Source organism: Arachis ipaensis, chromosome B10 (assembly GCF_059453495.1).
Source record: "Arachis ipaensis isolate K30076 ecotype BB chromosome B10, ASM5945349v1, whole genome shotgun sequence".
NCBI classification, from domain to species: Eukaryota; Viridiplantae; Streptophyta; class Magnoliopsida; order Fabales; family Fabaceae; genus Arachis; species Arachis ipaensis.
The window spans coordinates 132,152,972-132,172,473 of NC_142435.1; the positions used below are offsets into that span (position 1 = coordinate 132,152,972).

The following is a 19,502-nucleotide window of genomic DNA, read 5'->3' on the forward strand; positions in this document are numbered from 1 at the left end:
AATTTTTTATCTATTAGAATTATGTATAAAAAAATGTTTTGAATACGAATATAAATTTTTAAATTTATTTTAAATTAAATAGAATTGAGAAAATAAATAAATTTAATATATAAATAACTAATTTGTAAATAATGTTAATAAATTTTATCTTGACTTTGTTACACATAATAATAATATTTTTTTAATTTAAATTTATTTATTTTATATTTTTTTATATATTAAATAACTTAAAATATTTTATTTTGTTATAATTTACTTTTTAATTTTTGATATTAAATTTATAATTTTAAAAATAAAAATATTTTTTTAACTCAATAAAAAAGTGGTTGAATCGTGCCTATTGAGCTACTAGTAGTGAATAATTGTAAAACTTCACAACTTGTAAATATTTCAATAGATGTTCCCAATCAATGAATAGAAAAAATAATTAATTTTTTAACATTCAAGTATCACACTTAGTGTAGACTATAGACATTTATTGATGAACCATTTTTAGAATTTCATTTGAACTCTACTTTATTATACTAAGGTTCAGTTTGGGTAAACAACTTAATTAAGTTTATTTTAAAAAAATAGTTTAAACAAAAAATAATTATATTAAAAATAGCTTATAAGTAAGTTATTTTGTGTTTGGGTTTTTATTTCTAAAAATGTTTATTTTATAGAAATGTGATAAAAAATAATAGTATTATGAGAGAAGTCATTTTTTTAATTTCTCTATAAACTCTAAAATAGTTTCTTAAAAAGCTGCAATTTAATTTTTAAAATTACACTAGATATTAATACTACTACTTTTCATAAGTTAAAAGCTCAAAAGAATTATTTTTAAAACTTTTCAAACCGACCCTAAAACTTTTATTTCTACACTAACCTATATAGACACCCTATTTTTAGAATTAGAAGTTCAAGTACCATTTATTTAATAAAAGTTTTATATTTAATTTTTAAATAAGTCCAATAAGTCACTGTATAGTTGCTCTTTGTATTTTTTTATATTATTATTTTTTTACAACATCTTGTAATTCAGTAGGTAAAAATTAATCTAGTGCAAATTTATTCTCTATTTAAGAGTATATAGATGAATTATAAATTATTACATATATAAACTTATTATAAAGTAAAATTTAAATGCTGATACTTGATTAAATAGACCAATATACTTATTAATTGACCAATTCAAATATGCTTATTAATTGTTGTTGTTGGGCTTACCTAGACCAGATGATTGGGCTTGTTTGTGAGGCCCAAGTGCTTAAGGAAGATAGTCTCCGACTTGTCCTGCGTCAGGGAGCCGCCGACCAAGTTGTGTGTTTGAGAAGATGGGGGGTGGTACCTGCAAGACACTCCGATGCCTAAGTTAGCAAACAGTAAAGTAGGTTTAAGTGTATTGGAACTTAAGTTTACCTGAGTGAGTCAATGTATTTATAGAGAGGATCCAATAACCACCATTGAAGTAGTTCCACTTCTGATGGTAGATAACCGTCTCTTTATCTTAAGGTTGTTAAGGTGAATCTTCTGGAAGTGGGTGAGAGATTTAAGGAGGCAGTTACTTATTTGGATAAGTGTCATCTGCCAGCTCATATCGAGTCCGACTTCTTTGGGGAAGTCGGGTGAACGGTGAAGGCCAACCCTTTGAATTGGGACTTTTTAACTTAATTGGGCCTGGCTATTGCATTGGGCCAGGGTATGAACAGTGTCCCTACTCGAGTCCGATCTGTTAGTTGCAAGTTGGATTCGAGTATTAATTGAACTCGAGGATGTTTAAGTCGGTATTTCTTTTCAGGTCAGAAAACCGACGTGATTTTAGTTTTGAAACCGATGTGATTTTTGAATTTCTCAATCGTCGTGTCTATTCAAACGTCGCATCTTTTTGGCTTTTGTATTTACTCGTGGAGGACAGTTACATTGGTAACGGTGCGCTCTTTTAATGATTGCGTCATTTTACCGTTATACCCCTAGTGCATTATAAATACATTTCCCTATTCTTTCTTTCTTTTCTTTCGTTTGCATTTTGAGAACTGTTTCGCTCCTTCGCTCTTTTCCTCACTCACAAAATCCCCAGGCTCTCTCTTTTGTTGCAGTGTTCTTCTTTTACGAAGGTTAGTTTTTTGCATCTCCTTTTCGCTTTTTATAGTATTTCTTACACTTAATATACTGCATGCTTTGAGAGTGAAGTTCCTTTGCGATATCTTTGCAATATCTTTATTTCGTGCTCTCTTTTTACATAAGTCTTTTTAGCTGTGACTGCCAGTTCTCCCTGTTCTTTTGCTTGGAAAGAATTATCTTTGGACTGACTTTTGATGATGCTCCCTTTTTCTTTTGTGTAATGTAGGTATATTTTCTTATATATTGCCTTTCTGAACATGTCTTCCCAAATTCCTGAAGCCCTTTTGAGATGGGTGGATTCTTCTATCATTTTTGAAAATTCTTTAGTGGATGATGTTTTTATAATTAAACTCTGAAAGCACCATAGAATTTGTAGCCTATATGCTGATGAACCCAAATATGAACTAGTGGCCCCAGGCTCTGAAGACCAAGTTTGTTGCGAGAGGCTTAACAACTCTAACCCCTACTTCCTTTTCATGTATGATTGCCTTTTTACCTGTTTGGGGGTTATATTCCCTTTTTCTGATTTTGAGATGGAGGTTTTGTCTTACTATCGAGTAGCTCCTACCCAACTTCACCCCAATTCTTGGGGTTTCATGAAAATATATCAGCTTGTTAGCCGAGAGCTTGACTTTCCTATTTCTTTAAGAATCTTTTTCTTCCTTTTTCACCTGACTAAGCCCTTTAGTAAGCAGAATAAGCAGCAGTGAGTTTCTTTCCGAGCTATACATGATCGGAAGATTTTTTCTATTTTTGATGAGTCCTTTCATGATTTTAAAAACTTCTTCAAAGTTCAAGCCATCGAGGGTTACCATCCTTTTTTCTTGAATGAAAGTCATGAGCCCATCTTTCAATTGTACTGGGCAGAGGCAGTCCCCGTAGAGAAGTACAATATGGTTGATTTGGATGAGGTGGAAGAGGCGGTGGTTGAGTTTTTTCAAGAGGCTTGGGGACGGGCTCCCAACCTCGATACCAAAAAATTTCTCCTCGGTTCTCCGAATTATGTCCGGACCGAGCTAGGTAGCTTTTATTTTTGATTTTGTAGTCATTTCTTAACTCTTCCGACTTGTATTAGTCTACTTGCATCCGACTTATATGCTAATCATTTTTTTGATTTCCTTTTTCAGAAAAAATGAAAAGTGGGTCGAAGGCAGCTTACCAGAAGGTGTAGGAGGCTAAGAGGAATGCTCATGCCCGGACTGCTGCTCAGGAGATCAGGGCATCATCTACTCCCCCTCATCAGAGCTCAGTGCTGGGGACTTCTTCTTCTCGGTCTCCCTTGGTAAATCTCATTCCTAATACTCCTCCTCCTCCTCCTCCTCCTCCTCCTCCTCCTCCTCCTCCTCCCCCCGTTCAATCCACCTCGGAACCCGAAAAGAAAAAGCGCAAGACCATGGAAGTCGGCTCCTCTAGTGTTGGGGATGCCGGTTTTGATGGTCCAAAGTTTACTAGGAAGCACATTCTTCCATACAGCCAGATTGCTATGGATGATGCTGCTATCTGAAATCATCTTAATATCTTAATCTGAAGGGGAATTCGAACTGTTGGGGTCTGCACCTCCCTCCTTGATATTTTTGACAAAACCCCGTTGAGCGCTACTCAGAAATCTTTGGAGGACCTTTAAGGGAGGATTGTCATGTATCAGGAGGAGGAAAAAAGGCTGTAGGAGGAGAATGATAGGCTAAAGGAAGAGTTGGCCCAGACTCAGGAGAGGGAGAAAAAATTGATGGGCCAGTGTGTGATGGCTGGGGGTCTGAAGCAGAAGACTGAACAGAACTATGTTAGGATCTTTTCGGCCAATCTTGATTACAAAAAGGAGGTTGAGCAGCTTCGGAGGAGCTATCAGGACTTGAAAGACTCCATAGTTGAGGGTACCGAAGAGGTGTTTAGAGTGTTGAAGCAGCAAGTCGGAGTTATTGCTCCCAACTTGGACCTATCTCCTCTCCATTCCGACAAGGTTGTTGTTAATGGAGAAATAGTTTCTCCTCTTCGTCCTGAGACTGATTTCGAGTTGAAGATGGCAGGACAACGCATCATTGAATCTCCTCCTTGTGGGGCTGATATGCCGACTTCTTCTGCTGCTCCTCGTGATGCCGAAGAGATCCCTCCGACCTCTCCAGCTTCCGCGGCCGAACCGACCTCTTCTCCTGCCGACGACTCCAACCCTCTTTTTGGTCCCCAATAATTTGAAGCTATTTAAGGCCCAACTTGTGGGTCCTTTTATGAATTCTTTATATTTGTTTTTTTTTTGTTATATTTATGTTGATGGCTAGTGACATTTGATCCTTAATAGGATCATAAAAAACAACTTTTGTTTATTTGGTCCTTTTTGGATAGGGCCTTTAACAAAAAATGGTTGCTTTATTATTTGTGTGGTGATGTTTTGTTTTAACTGAAACTTTGAATGGTTTAAGGCTTTTTGAAAAACCCTTTTCTGTACCTTAGTTTCGTAAAGCTTTTGAAAAACTTTTCTAAGATAGTTTGACTGGTGACTTCTGAGGAGCCTTTTGTTAAGTTAAGTAATCTCGACTTTGATTAGATTCCTATGGGAATGTTGCCATCCTTGACCTTTAATGGGATCTTATGTCTATCATTTTCCATTTCTTTTATTCGGCTACATTTCAACTTTGCTATGCTTATTGAACCGTTTTCGGGACGTAGGTTATTCTAGCGAGGCATTTAGTTTTAGCTCGGCTTTTCTGACTTATAAGTCGTTAGCTATTTTACTTCTGAGCTGCTATGATCGACTTTTATAACCTCTTTACACTGACTTGTACCTCGTTGCTTTATCTTGTCGATCACGTAAGTCGGTCAATAGATTTTCATGCTTTTCTGAGCTTAAGTCAGTGCGTATCGTAGTAATAACAAATGGAATTTTTAAAGAGAAAAATAAAGAGATAGAGAAACGAGATATTATTACTAATGAAATGTGATTTCATAAGGGTGATTTTGCTACTAGGGGAGCAACTTATGGCTTTTCTGCCCCTAGCCCTCGCTTTGATGCCTCGTTAAAACCCCCTTTAAGAAAACCCTTTTTTAGGAAAAACCATGAAGTCGAGAAAAAAAGTACATCAGGGAGCGAGGTTCGCTTCTAGCTGTAATATCTCTTCATATTGCAAGCGTTCCACGACCTAGGAAGCTCGGATCCACCTAGATCGGACACCTTATAGTATCCCTTTCCTAAGACTTCAACTATCTTGTATGGTCCCTTCCAGTTTGCAGCGAGTTTTCCTTTGCCCGACTTGTTTACGCCAATGTCATTTTGAATTAGCACTAAGTCGTCTGGGGCGAAGCTTCTTCGAATGACCTTTTTATTGTATCTATTTGTCATTCTTTGTTTCAGCGCTGCTTCCCTTATTTGGGCTTGTTCTCTGACTTCTGGGAGCAACTCGAGTTCTTCTTTGTGAGCTTGAATGTTTCCGACCTCGTCGTAAAATCTTACCCTAGGACTTTGCTCGTTGATTTCAATAGGGATCATGGTTTCTATGCCATAAGCAAGTCGAAAAAGTATCTCTCCAGTAGTAGAATGAGGTGCAGTTCGGTAGGCCCACAATACTTGGGGAAGCTCTTCAGTCCAAGCTCCCTTTGCTTCTTGAAGTCTTTTCTTAAGCCCTGCTAGTATAACTTTGTTGGCTGCCTTGGCTTGTCCATTTGCCTGGGGATGCTCGACCGAGGTGAATTAATGTTTTATCTTCATACTGACTACCAGGTTCCTGAAGGTAGAGTCGGTAAACTGAGTACCATTATCCGTGGTGATGGAGTGGGGGACTCAAACCTAGTAATGATGTTCTTGTAAAGAAACTTCCGACTTCTCTGTGCTATAATGGTGGCTAAAGGCTCTGCTTCAATCCACTTTGTGAAATAATCTATCCCACTATAAGGTATTTTACTTGTCTAGGTGCTTGTGGAAAAGGTCCGAGTAGGTCCAGTCCCTATTTTGCAAAAGGCCATGACGAAGTTATACTAATTAACTCTTCTGGGGGAGCGATATGGAAGTTTGCATGCATCTGGCATGGTTGACACTTCCTTACGAAGTCGGTAATGTCTTTTTGCAAGGTCGGCCAGAAGAATCTAGCTCGGATAATCTTTCTGGCTAAAGATCTTGCTCCAAGATAGTTTCCACAAATGCCACTATGCACTTCTTCCAGAACTTCTTCCGTCTTAGAAGTCGGGACTCATTTCAACAATGGTGTAGATATCCCCCTTCTATAAAGGATATTTTTCACCAAGGTGTAGTTTTGTGCTTCTCTTCGGATCTTCTTGGCCTCTTTTTGTTCCTCCGGTAAGATATCGAATTTTAAATATTCGACCAGAGGAGTCATCCAACCGAGGTCTAATATGGAAACTTCTAAAACATCTAGCTTGGTATCTGCCTTCGTGACTGAAGGTTCTTGGAGAGTTTCTTGAATCAGACTTCTATTGTTCCCACCAGGCTTGGTACTTGCCAATTTGGAGAGGGCGTCTACTCTGCTGTTGAGTTCTCGAGTTATATGTCTGACCTAGGTTTCGGAGAATTGCCCAAGATACTCCATAGTCATTTCTAAGTACCTTCTCATATTCGTGTCTTTAGCCTGATATTCTCCATTAATTTGAGAAGTCACCACTTGAGAATCACTGAAGGATACTACTTTAGTTGCGCCGACTTCTTTGGCTAACTTTAGACCAGCAATCAGGGTTTCATATTCTGCCTGATTGTTAGAAGCTGGGAACTCAAATTTCAAGGAGACTTCTATTTGAGTTTCTTCTTAGTTAACCAATATTACGCCAGCACCGCTTTCGACTTTGTTGGAGGAGCCGTCCACATACAACTCCCAGGTCGTGGAGGTCCCCTCTTGATCTCCTGCGTATTCGGCCACGAAGTCGGTAAGGCATTGAGCTTTGATGGCTGTCCGAGTTTCGTATTTCAAGTCGAACTCAAATAGTTCTATAGCCCATTGAACCATTCTGCCCGCAACATCTATTTTCTGGAGGATTTACTTCATAGGCTGGTTCGTCTGAACTTTTATGGTGTGAAATTGAAAATAAGGCCGAAGTCTTCTAGATGCTACTATCAAGGCATATGCAAACTTTTCAAGTTTTTTATATTTTAGTTTAGGGTCTTGTAACACCTTGCTTGTAAAGTAGACAGGATGTTGTCCGACCTCATCCTCCCGTATTAATGTTGATGCTACAGCCTTCTCAGTGACAGCTAAGTATAACACGAGATCTTCTCCTACTTTTGGCCAAGAAAGAATGGGAGGTTGGCTCAGGTACTTTTTGAACTCTTGAAATGCCTCTTCACATTCAGGAGTCCATTCGAATTGGCACCTTTTTCATAGTAGAAAAAAAGAGGTAGGAATCTTAATGCTGACCCTGCCAAGAATCTGGATAGAGCTGCAAGTCGTCCGTTCAGCTGCCGAACTTCCTTTAAGCAGGTTGAGCTCTTCATTTCTAGGATCGCTTTACACTTATCGAGATTAGCTTCAATTCCCTTTGTGTTAGCATGAATTCTAGGAATTTTTCAGCCTCCACTGCAAAGGTACATTTATCGGGATTTAATCTCATCCTATGCTTTCTTATGGTGTTGAAGACTTGCGAGAGATCATTCAGGAGGCGGGCGTCATCCTTGGTCTTCACCAGCATGTCATCAACATACACCTCCATTAATTCTTCTAGATGAGGTGAAAACACCTCATTCATCAGCCTCTGGTATGTGGCCCTTGCATTTTTAAATTCAAATGGCATGACCACGTAGAAATAATTAGCTCTAGGCGTGATGAATGATGTCTTCTCTTGGTCTAGCTTGTACATCGGGATTTGGTTATATCCCGAGTAAGCGTCCATGAATGACAAGTATTGATACCCCGAGCTGGAATCTACTAGGGTATCAATATTTGGTAAAGGATATGGGTCCTTAGGACATGCCTTGTTCAGGTCGGTGTAGTCGACGCACATCCTCTATTTTTCATTCTGTTTCTTGACCAACACCACATTTGCCAGCTAGGCCAGGTATTTGACTTCTCTAATGAAGCCTGCTTCAAACAGGGCTTATACTTGCTCTTTAACCACTTGAGCCCGTTCAGGTCCTAGCTTCCGTCTTCTTTGTTGGACAGGTCGGGATCCCGAATGAACAGCCAATCTATGTGACATGAGCTCGAGATCTATCCCAGGCATGTCAGAAGCTTTCCAGGCGAAGAGGTTGGAATTTTCTTGTAGGAGCTGCACCAGCTTCTGCTTCAGATCTTCTGCTAGGTTGGCTCCTATGTTGGTATTCTTTCTGACCTCTTGCCCGATTTGTACCTCTTCAGTCTTTCCTCTGGGCTGTGGTCATAGCTCTTCCTTAAGTCAGACTCCTCCGAGCTCAATGGTATTGACTTCCTTGCCTTTACCTCGCAGGTTTAGGCTTTCATTGTAACACTTTCTCGCCAACTTCTGATCTCCTCTGATGGTGGCAATCCCTTCTGGTGTTGGAAACTTCATACAGAGGTGGGGAGTAGAAACACTGCTCCAAGCCGATTTATGGTTGTTCTGCCTATTAAGGCATTGTAGGCAGAAGCTACATCTACGACAATAAAGTCGACATTTAATGTCTTGGATTTTATTCCCTTCCAAAAGTTGTGTGTAGGGGAATGAAACCCAGCGGCCTAATGGGAGTGTCCCCTAGTCCGAAGAGAGTGTCTGGGTAAGCTCTTAACTCTTTTTCGTCTAATCCCAACTTATCAAACGCTGGTTTGAACAAAATGTCAGTTGAGCTCCCTTAATCCACTAGAGTTCTATATAGATGAGCGTTGGCGAGAATCATAGTGATTACTACCGAATCGTCGTTCCCAGGAACAATACCCTGTCCATCCTCCTTGGTGAAAGAGATGGTGGGGAGGTCGGGCACTTCGTTCCCGACTTGATAGAGTTCCTTCAAATGCCTTTTGCGAGATGATTTGGTCAACCCTCCTCCCACAAATCCCCCCGATATCATATGGATATGTCGTTCTGGGGTTTGTGGGGTGGACTTCTTCGTCCATGACCTTCATCATCTCTTTTTCTTTTTCCATGATTGTCTGACCTTTCCATGAGATATATATCTAACCGGCCTTCTCTGACCAGCTTTTCTATCACATTTTTTAGGTCGTAGCAATCACTAGTAGAGTATCCATACAGTTTATGGTATTCACAGTATTCATTACGACTTTTCCTTTTTTTTCTTGACGGGTCGTGGGGGAGGGAGCTTTTCAGTGTGACAAATTTCCCTGTATACGTCGACTAGAAAAACTCGCAGGGGAGTGTAAGAGTAATATCTCCTAGCCCTTTCAGTTCTGACTTCTTCCTTTTTCTTGGGCTCCTTCTCTTTTTCTTTTGATTGGTGGGGATGCCCTATCCGCCAACTCGGTTCTCGTAACCTGGCATTTTCCTCCATGTTGATGTACTTCTCAGCTTGTTCTTGTACATTACTTAAAGAAGTCGGGTGTCTCTTTGAGATGGACTGAGAGAAGGGTCCTTCTCGGAGTTCGTTGACTAGGCCCATTATCACTGCTTCAATGGGTAAGTCTTGGATTTCCAAGCACGCTTTATTGAACCTTTCCATGTAGTCTCTCAGAGGTTCTCCGACCTCCTATTTCACTCTTAATAGGCTGGGTGCATGCTTGACTTTGTCCTTCTAGATTGAGAAGCGCGTGAGAAACTTGCGCGAGAGGTCGTCGAAGCTGGTCACCGACCTATGGGGAGGCCGTCAAACCACTTCAAGGCCGCCTTTGTTAGAGTTGTCGGGAAAGCCGTACAACGAGTAGCGTCTGACGCATCGGCTAAGTACATCCGACTTTTGAAATTACTAAGATGGTGCTTCAGGTCTGTCGTCCCATCATACAGGTCCATGTCGGAGATTTTAAAGTTTTTGAAAACTTTATCTCTCATAATATCCTCAATGAATGGGTCTTCTTCTCCTAATGGGATGTCTTCTCGATCTCTGTAGGAATCCTTATTTTGGAGGTTGGATTCCAGCCTTGAGAGCTTTCTTCAAGCTCTCTTCGTCGCTCAATCTCTCTCCTTAGGCTTCGTTCTGCTTCACGCTGTCGTTCCAACTCTTGCTCCAGTTGCTCGAGTCGACCTTGGTGGCCATGTAGTAATCCCATTAGGTCAGCAGAGTGAAGTTGTCCATCTTTTCCGGGCTGATGAACTTCGGAGGATATCCTTTTTGGTCCCTGAGTATTGGAGGGACCTTCGCCATGCTGTCCTTCTGTTCCTTGTAGGGATATTATTGCCCTGTCGTTGTTGACCGCGTCTTGGTGTTCTTGCTCAGACTCCGATGCGGTGTGTCCGTCTTCGTGTTGGTCATCCGCCATCGTTCGTTGATCTTCCAAGTCCCCGACAATGGCGCCAATATTCCGGGGCTTACCTAGAACCGGATGATTGAGCTTGTTTGTGAGGTCCAAGTGCTCAAGGAAGGTGGTCTCCGACTTGTCCTGCGTTAGGGAGCTGCCGTCCGAGTTGTGTGTTTGAGAAGATTGGGGGGGGGGGTTGGTACGTGCAAGACACTTCAATGCTTAAGTCAGCAAAGGGTAAAGTAGGTTTAAATGTATTGGAACTTAAGTTTACTTGAGTAAGTCAGTGAATTTATAGAGAGGATCCAATAACCACCATTAAAGTAGTTCCACTTCTAATGGTAGATAACCGTCTTTTTATCTTAGGACTGTTAAGGTGAATCTTCTAAAAGTAGGTGAAAAATTTAAGGAGGCAGTTAATTATTTGGATAAGTGTCATCTGTTAGCTCATGTCGAGTCTGACTTCTTTAGAGAAGTCGGATAAACGATGAAGGTCAACTCTTTGGATTATATTTGACCTTTTTAACTTACTTGAGCCTGACCTGCATTGAAACAGGATATGAACATTATTATTATTATTATTATTATTATTATTATTATTATTATTATGGCCATGCCTTTGGGGATCAGATCTCGCATCATTCATTCACCTGGTTTATACATTGAATTTCCAACTCTGTGAAATAATACTTCTAATGAAAGGAATTAAAAAATAATCCACGTGATATGAACAATAATTCATGCTACGAAAAGGCCAATAAAATTGAAATTTTAATACATTTAAAGTTTGTTGGTACAGCAACAACAACGCGGTTTCTGCCATGCATCCTTTTAAAATTTGTTATATGATTAAATCAAAGTATCTGTCTAATTCGATCTAAAGCTAATAAAATATTATTAATTATATTCCCACTAAAATGTTAAGCATATAGAAGTATAATAGATTTTAAGATTTGCATTGTGTTTCTTCAAAGAAGCTACGTACTGCCTACAAGAACAGAAACATAACCAAGCAAATGGACATTATTATTGTTGACCACTTTTCAATTTCCTTTGCTTTTAATTTTGATTTCAATTGGAAATAAGCATAATATATATATATATATATATATATATATATATATACATAAGCTAATTAAGTTAAATAAAGTTAAGGAAGACATGGAAGAATGGTACATACATACATACATGATACATAGTACGTGTGACCTTTATTAGGTAGAGATCAATATATTATATATATATATATATATATGAAAAAAAAAAAGACTAGAACGATGTTTTACAAAAGGGTAAAGTATTAAATTAGTCTCTTATATTTAGATTTAATTCTGTTTTAATTTTTAAAGTTTAAAGTGTTTTATTTGAATCTAAAAAAGTTTCATGTAGTTTTAATATAGTCCTACTGCAAAGTCAATGCATGTTAAATAATTAATTTCACCGTTGCACCAAATTTTAATGTCCTTCCCTGAAAAAGAGGTACAAATTCGAGAGGCACATGATGCATCACCACGAATCACTGGTCATGGTTCAAGCACATGGAGAACATTGTTGAAAACTCACTTTCCGCAGAAAAATTCACTGGTGGCGACGAGAATAAGACCATTGTCACCTCTACTGCGAGAAACTCCTCTCGACAACCGAAAAGTTTGGTTATATAAGTTTTTTATATTTGAAAACTGAGTTTCGTTAATTATTTAACATTAACTTCACGGCATGACTATATTGAAGCTAAATAAAACTTTTTTGAATTTAAATAGGACACTTTAAACTTTAGGAACAAAAACATAATTAGGCCCAAACTTAAAAGACTAATTTAGTACTTTACTCTTTTACAAAATATAAAATTATTATTGAATATAATATAATTTAAATTCTAAGATATACAATCTTATAAAATAAAATATAAAAGTGTACCTAATAATGCATATAGAATAGCTCTTATTAGTGCATTTATTTTGTATATATATGCCAGCTGCATTGTGATTCTATAGTAGTGCCAAATAGTTGGACAAAATTATTGCTACTATTTAATTATATTGATAATTCCACCATCGAAGGGCACTAAGTAATTTACAATTGTAACAAAATTAAAGGGGGTAATACAGCATTGATCCAACTATAAAAGAGGTGCTACAAGAGCATGTTTATGCACTCTACCAAATTCTTACATTATTTCTTCCTATATAGTAGTAGTATTGATAAACTTAATTGTTTTCCTTAGATCCCTATAATATCATAACATTATTTTGTTTGGTCTCTACATGTTATATTGGTGTACTAGTAATAAAAATGGGCATAACAGAAGCATGTTCAAGGTTCATTGTTGACTTCTTGCAAGCATTCAAACACTCATCACCACCAAGCTCAATTCATGATGAGCTTGATCACAATCACCATAGCCCTGATTGCAAGCCCCAGAATTCGCTAAAGCTCGATGACAACACGGTTCGCGCCCTCATGACTGTGTTTGGCATGCAAAACAATGGAAGAATCAAGAAAGAAAATGCTAGAAGAGTTGTGGAGAAGCTTGGTTTGGTGCATGACAAAGATAATAACAACAAGGCCTCATCATCACCATCAAGATTTGAGCTTCATGGTGATGGTGGATTGTTGGAGGGCGATGAAGTGCCGGTAGAAGAGGTTCTTGGTGATTTGGAGGACATGTCAAAGCGCAATGAGCTCTTGCATGAAGCATTCAAGATCTTTGATGAGGATGGAGATGGTTACATTGATGCAATGGAGTTGAAGAGGGTGCTAGATTGTCTTGGTTTGGATAAAGGTTGGGACATGAACACAATTGAGAAGATGGTTAAGGTTGTTGATTTGAATCTTGATGGCAAGGTTGACTTTGGTGAGTTTGAGTTGATGATGGGATAGCCTTAGCTAGCATATTATTCTTAATGTTCATTCATTTCTATTTTATCTTTTTTTAAAAAATAGGACTAGTTGTTGAGCTACCAATTGTAAATCAATATTTATTTCAGCATTTTCTCTAATGAACCTTTTTTTCTCCTTTTAATAAATTATTCTGACATCGATATTATACATAACACTTTATTTTGTGACAACTATACTAACTTCTTTAAAAGAAAAAATCAACCATGTGGTGGAGGAGATCATCAAGATCCTGCTGATAGAGACCCCAAATCAAATTGTTTCCATGTTTTCAATTGCTTTATTGTTTCTCTAATAACGAGTGTTCAAAAATGCTAAATTTTATTGGAGTCTTGAAATTATAGCAACTTGAAATAGTTGGAATATATATATGGCATCTTGGCAAAGGTTGGATGTTAGTTGCTATTTTTCAATGAGAAGTGGATAAAGCAATCAAGTCCCTTTATACAGAAGAAAGAAATACATCAAGAAAGGACACACTATTTTAATGAGCATAATCCACAAAGGAAATGTATCCAAAATACAATAACAATGTAACCTACATATACAATCTAATTGGAACAGACATACAAAATATAAAGTTGGATCTAATTGGACCCTACACAAATCCTAGTAGTGAGCATAACAAACTCTTACTGCTGCCAGATGTTCATGGAGTTTAGAGCATCGTTTATGACTCCATTGTTGATGTCATTGTAAGGAATATCCAAGTCTCCCAGCCCACCAAGACCTGGATGATTCTGTCCACCTCCACCACCACCATTATTGTATAAGGCATCGTTTGCATGGACAGTGATGGTCGGCGACACGTGAGCCATATGACGCAGACTACTAGTCGTCGTGTTAAGCTGTGGTGGCGCGCTCAGTTGAGAATGAGGCTGAAGAAGTTGGTTGTTTAAGGTGGTAACAGAGCCTCGAGTGACCATATCCTCGGCTAACTTCACCTAAAAGTAAATAGCATGTGTGTGATTGATGACTAGCACCACCATGTAATTCTAGCAAGATTTTTCAGAAATGAAATAAAACAAAATTAAAGGTTCTACTTGTACCTTAGCTCTCAAGGCTTCAACATCTGATTTTAGCACTCGGTTATTAGTATCCGCCTCATGAAATTGTTGTCTAACATCATTAAACTGCTTGTATAGGGTTGCATTTTCCAGTTTCAGCTTTTCAACCTGAGACAGTAAAGATTAAGACTTCAATTAAATTAAACAGGTTCAGAGAGAACCAGTAACAACATCTCTTGAGTTCTTAACACTACTCAACAATACTTCTGCATAACAAATATTCAATTAAGCTTTAGCTTCTTCAACAAAGACTTGCACCTTCTACTTACTGCTTAAACACCAGGTAACTTTACCTGCATCTCAAGGTCAGCTAAATGCGCTTGTTTTCTTCTTCTTGACCTCCTTGCAGATTCGCGATTAGATTCCTTCCTGAAATCACGATATGTAATGTTTGAGGACGACAAAAAAAAGAAAAGAAAAGAAAAGACCATCTATGAGTTCATACCCCATTTACAACACACCTTCTAAGGCGCTTCACATCAACAGGATTTGTGCTTTGTTCACAAGGACCAGTTTCATCATCCTCATCAGAAGGTTCAGAGGAACCACTTGTAGCTACTTTGGCTTGATTGTCTCTGTCACTTGGTTTATTAGAAGATACCGGGCTTCCAACTGCCATCATTTTGCAATTCAATCCAAATTGTTAAACTACATAAACTAAGTTTAAGTTTATGAGCTATAATAAGAACATAAGAGAATTAGTAATACTAAACTAAACTAACAGCTATGTATATAGATACTGCTAATTAACATCATTACCAGTGCCACACATGGATGACTGGGAATCATTAGTAGCAGAAATGGTGGAATTCTTGGTAATGACGTTTTGGGAACAGACAACTGTATTGGCATCTGCTATTCCCCCACAAGTTGAAAATGAATTTACCACATAGTCCTGCAATTAGGAAAGGATGCATAAGCTGGAATTCTGTACATAAATTCTACTATGTATAATCATAGCTTCTTATAGCATTTCACTAACATCTATTTACTGCTAAGAAAAATAAGCTTTCCTTGGGCAGATCCTTTTTCCTCACACACCAGAGGTAGAAAAGAAAAATAAAGCAATTCTTAATGTAACATTTTATGCTATCTAAATGCATGAGTTTAATTTTGATGTACTCACAATGTAAACATTTTTATTAAATATTGGCCAGTTGTGAGAAATAATTACTTTTGTTAACATAATAACAGAAATAATGTCTACACTTTTGTTTTTTCAGACTAAAAGTATGTAAAACTTAGATGCCAAAAACAAACTAACTAATTGTGTAGAAATAATTGTCAAGGAAAATAAACTTGCAATTAACATATGCTTGATTTTTTTTTCTTTCGATAGATTAGCATATGCTAGATTAACTTTGCATAAATTATTTTATAAAGAAGTATGCAATATGTTGAATGAACAGTTTTTCAAAGAGGAAACTAGTATTATAGATGCAGATAAAGTTTCCTATAATTGTATATTTTTTCCAACTCAACAGAAAAGGCTCGATTGATCAGACTAATCTAACAAAAATCTTTATATTATATGGTGATTATTAGATTAAGTGTACGGTTATAGGCATCTTCTTCTTCTAACAATAATTCTAAGAACTAATTTCTGCCAAAAATATGCTACATGGGCTCAGGTTAGCTAGACTCAAACTTGGTCTTTATTTTCTTCATTGGGTTACTTTTTTAATACTCAGATATGATTTTAAACTATACTAAATCGAACCGATATTTAATTCATGTATGTATCTTTTCGGTGATATAATAGCAAAATAATAGTGTAAAATTAGAAATAAAATTCAATGAATAATATAATATTTACATCAAAATAAATGATTTTAAGACAAAAATAATATTGATATAATATAGGATTCATTGAAGTTTATGTTTTTATTTTTAGACTGTATTAGTGAGTTTTTCATGTTTTTTGATCATGGAGTTCAATGATTGTCACCCTTTATTTTTTTGATAATGTATTAGTGAGTTCATTACCTTTTTTTTTAATGGCTACCTCAGCACGTAGGCTCCAAGACAAACTTTGTTTTTGTCAGATGTTAAAAAAAAAAGGGAATACTCATCTCATATAAAGATGACATTATAAATTCTTAGATGATTAATTAAATATATTTAGTCAAATATATCAATTTATTAAATGATTCATATCAAAAAAAAAAAAAAAAAACCGTGCTTTTGTCAGGGAATCAGACAAACTTCAAGACTGAACCGATCCTGAACCCTTAGGCTGGGCCGGGTAGCTGTCTATATTTTTATTAAAAAATATAAAAAATCGCACATCTCTATCCATATATTTACTAGCGGAAACTTGCCTATTAAACTTTTATACTGTTTTAATTACTAATATATAGAATAATAAATAATATGTTTAGTAGCTTATTTAATTCATATAACAAATATATATAAAAAAATACAATATACCAATGGAGACTATTTTATCTTAAAACAAATCTGCAAATTAGTCAGGAAATTTAAGTTCAAATAAAAAGGAAAAGTTGGATACAAAATTCTTCTATATCTCTTTCATATACAGTAAATTGTATATAATTAATATTAACAACAATGAGTAAGGAATAAAAGACATATAGGACTTTAACTATTATTTTTCTGTTGTCTAATAGGAGGAGAATCTAAATATCTCAAAAAAAAAAAAAAAAACTATATTTTTTAACGATTAAAAAAAAATCTATAAATAGAATAATATTATAAATCTAACTTTTTCAGTTAATATCAATTAATTTTTTTAAAATGATTTTTATTTATCTTAAATTTTAATCATAAATTATAAATATTTAACTTAAATTTTATGCTTTAAATCCTTAAAAAAATTAGTTAATATTAATTAACTAAAAAAATAGGTTCCTATCTTTTTTCTTAAATAAATTTCTTGATATCGAAAATATTCTGAACAGGCTCGAGTGCTAAGTGACAAAACAAAATTAGTCTCGGCCAGAAACCATGGGCCCCATTGTCCCACTTGAAATCAAGCATGCAAAAAACTTAAAAAAATAAAAAATAAAAAATAAAAAAGCAAGAAAAAGTGGCTTATACGGCTATATGCGAAGCCAAAGTCGTGCGTTCACACAAGTTTCCCAAAGTTCACATCAGCATGTCCCAGTCCCTCTCATTCACGAACCCACTTCATTCATTATTCACAACCACCCCCACACCCTGCTTTTCATTTTATTAAACCCTCTCAAGTCTCAACCAAATACCTCCTGAAAATTTCTACACTATCATATCATACCACACTTGCTCTAAATTATTTCACAAACAAAACTATTGCAATCATCTTCCAACTAAATCATTTTTCTTATTTCTTTTATTTTTATGGCCGAAATTAAAAGTTTATTATTATTATTATTGTTATTGTTGTTGTTAATTAATCAATTAATTAAGGAAGCGTTGGGCGCGCAAGCTGAATTCAACGGTCACGAGTAACGAGGTTGCCACGTCATCCGAAAGGTCTTAACGCCTGATGACGTGGCATAAGACGGCGCCAAAAGTTACTTTTCAGTTTCAAAGAAAAACACTCACCGGATTTTCGGCGCCGTCACCGACATAGCCGGAGAATCCGCCGGTGAGGACGGTGGCGGAAAAAACGCCGCTGCCTCTCAAGTCGGCGGGCTTGACGTCGTCCCCGTTGGGAGATCCGTTGGATGCTTCGTCGAATCCGATCATCGTCCTCCACCATTCAAGATCCGACTCCGTCGCCGCCATCCTTTTGAGGTCGCCGAAGTCCGGGAACACCGCCGGCAGTGGCGGGGATTGAGGCGCAGCCAGAACTCCGGGCGGTAACTTCGCAGAGAGAGAGAGAGAGAGAGTGTGGAGAGGGAAAAGGGAATGAGTGAAGAAGCTGGAGGGGTATAAGTAGGAAAATGGAATTTGTTTAATTAATTAAAAATTAATTAAAAAATAGAAAAAGAAAGAAAATAAAGGTGAAATGGGCGGCAGATGATGTTAAAACGTACCAGAAAGTTAATGGCGATGTGAAATCACGAAAGTGACCCGATTCCTCACGTGTAATTACGTGTTGGACCCGTGAAAGTTCGTGCTTGTGTTTCGAAGAAAAAAAATATATTTATTTAATTAGATGCAATTAATTAATTAAATAGCCGATTTATTTCATTATTTTTATCTAATTTGTGTGCGGTATTGAAAATTCAAGCAACAGATTATGACTTATTGACTTATCAGATGTGCTAATGATTTGACACGTTGTTAATTGAGAATCACATGTGGCACCTCAAATTGAATTCTTGGGTGAACGGTTTCTACAAAAAGAATTATCCGATTTTTTTGATATTTTTTATAAATAAATAAATTAGTTTTATACTCATAAAAATAGTTTTTATGTTAAAATTATCTAAAGATTAATTATATTTATTCATATATAAATTTATCAGTATTATGAGATTTTATTAGCAAAAATGACATTTTTATTTTTCATAAATACAAAATTAATTTTATTCATTCATAAATAGATTTTTTAACATTTTAAATTTTTACGAATAAAATAATAATTTATTAATAAAAAAATGTTAATAGAGAGTTTAATCTTATGAAAATATTAAACATAGAGAAGAGTCTTGAGAATGATAAAAAAATTCTTCATTGCCATATTAAAAATATCAATTATAAATTAAATAAACTTTGAATTTATTCCCCAAAATATCAAAAACTATTTAGAAACTTTTTAATAACATCAACTAAAATAATAATATAAAATGCCAAAATAATAATAGGTGTAAGATTATGAAAATTATATTTCTATCATTATAAAAAATTATCAGTACAATGATCGATTTCGTGACTAAAAGAATTAAAGACTAATTTATTATTTTAATTGCTAAAATAGTCGCTAAATTGAAAAATAATAACCAATTTTAACGATCAATTTCATTCTAGTTGAAAAAAAATATTATTGGTCATCAAATTAATTGTTTTTAGTGATCATTTTCACACTGAAATTGGTCGTTGAATGAAATTTAACGATCGATTTAGCGGTCAACTTTTTTTTAATTCTAAAAATTTTATATTAGTCACTATTCTGATAATTTTTTGTATATATTATAAAATTTCTAATTTTAAAACAAATGCCCTTATAACAAAGATTTTATATTAATTAAAT

The 19,502-nt window shown here is 36.1% G+C and overlaps 2 protein-coding genes across 2 annotated transcripts; one reads left to right on the top strand and one right to left on the bottom strand.

The window, feature by feature from the left end:
- The first annotated feature begins 12,538 nt into the window (after nucleotides 1-12,538).
- Nucleotides 12,539-13,396, top strand: LOC107621865 (calmodulin-like protein 2). The gene has a single exon (XM_016323848.3). It carries the CDS (start codon nucleotides 12,690-12,692, stop codon nucleotides 13,275-13,277), a length of 588 nt encoding a protein of 195 aa, XP_016179334.1. The 5' UTR covers nucleotides 12,539-12,689; the 3' UTR covers nucleotides 13,278-13,396.
- Nucleotides 13,397-13,719: 323 nt separating this feature from the next.
- Nucleotides 13,720-18,275, bottom strand: LOC107623867 (basic leucine zipper 9). The gene is made up of 6 exons (XM_016326261.3): nucleotides 17,909-18,275; nucleotides 15,122-15,257; nucleotides 14,824-14,974; nucleotides 14,656-14,731; nucleotides 14,345-14,470; nucleotides 13,720-14,239 (listed from the first exon to the last, which is right to left on the bottom strand). The coding sequence occupies exons 1-6, from the start codon at nucleotides 18,089-18,091 to the stop codon at nucleotides 13,928-13,930; spliced, it is 984 nt and encodes a 327-aa protein (XP_016181747.1). The 5' UTR covers nucleotides 18,092-18,275; the 3' UTR covers nucleotides 13,720-13,927.
- Between the last annotated feature and the right edge of the window lie 1,227 nt (nucleotides 18,276-19,502).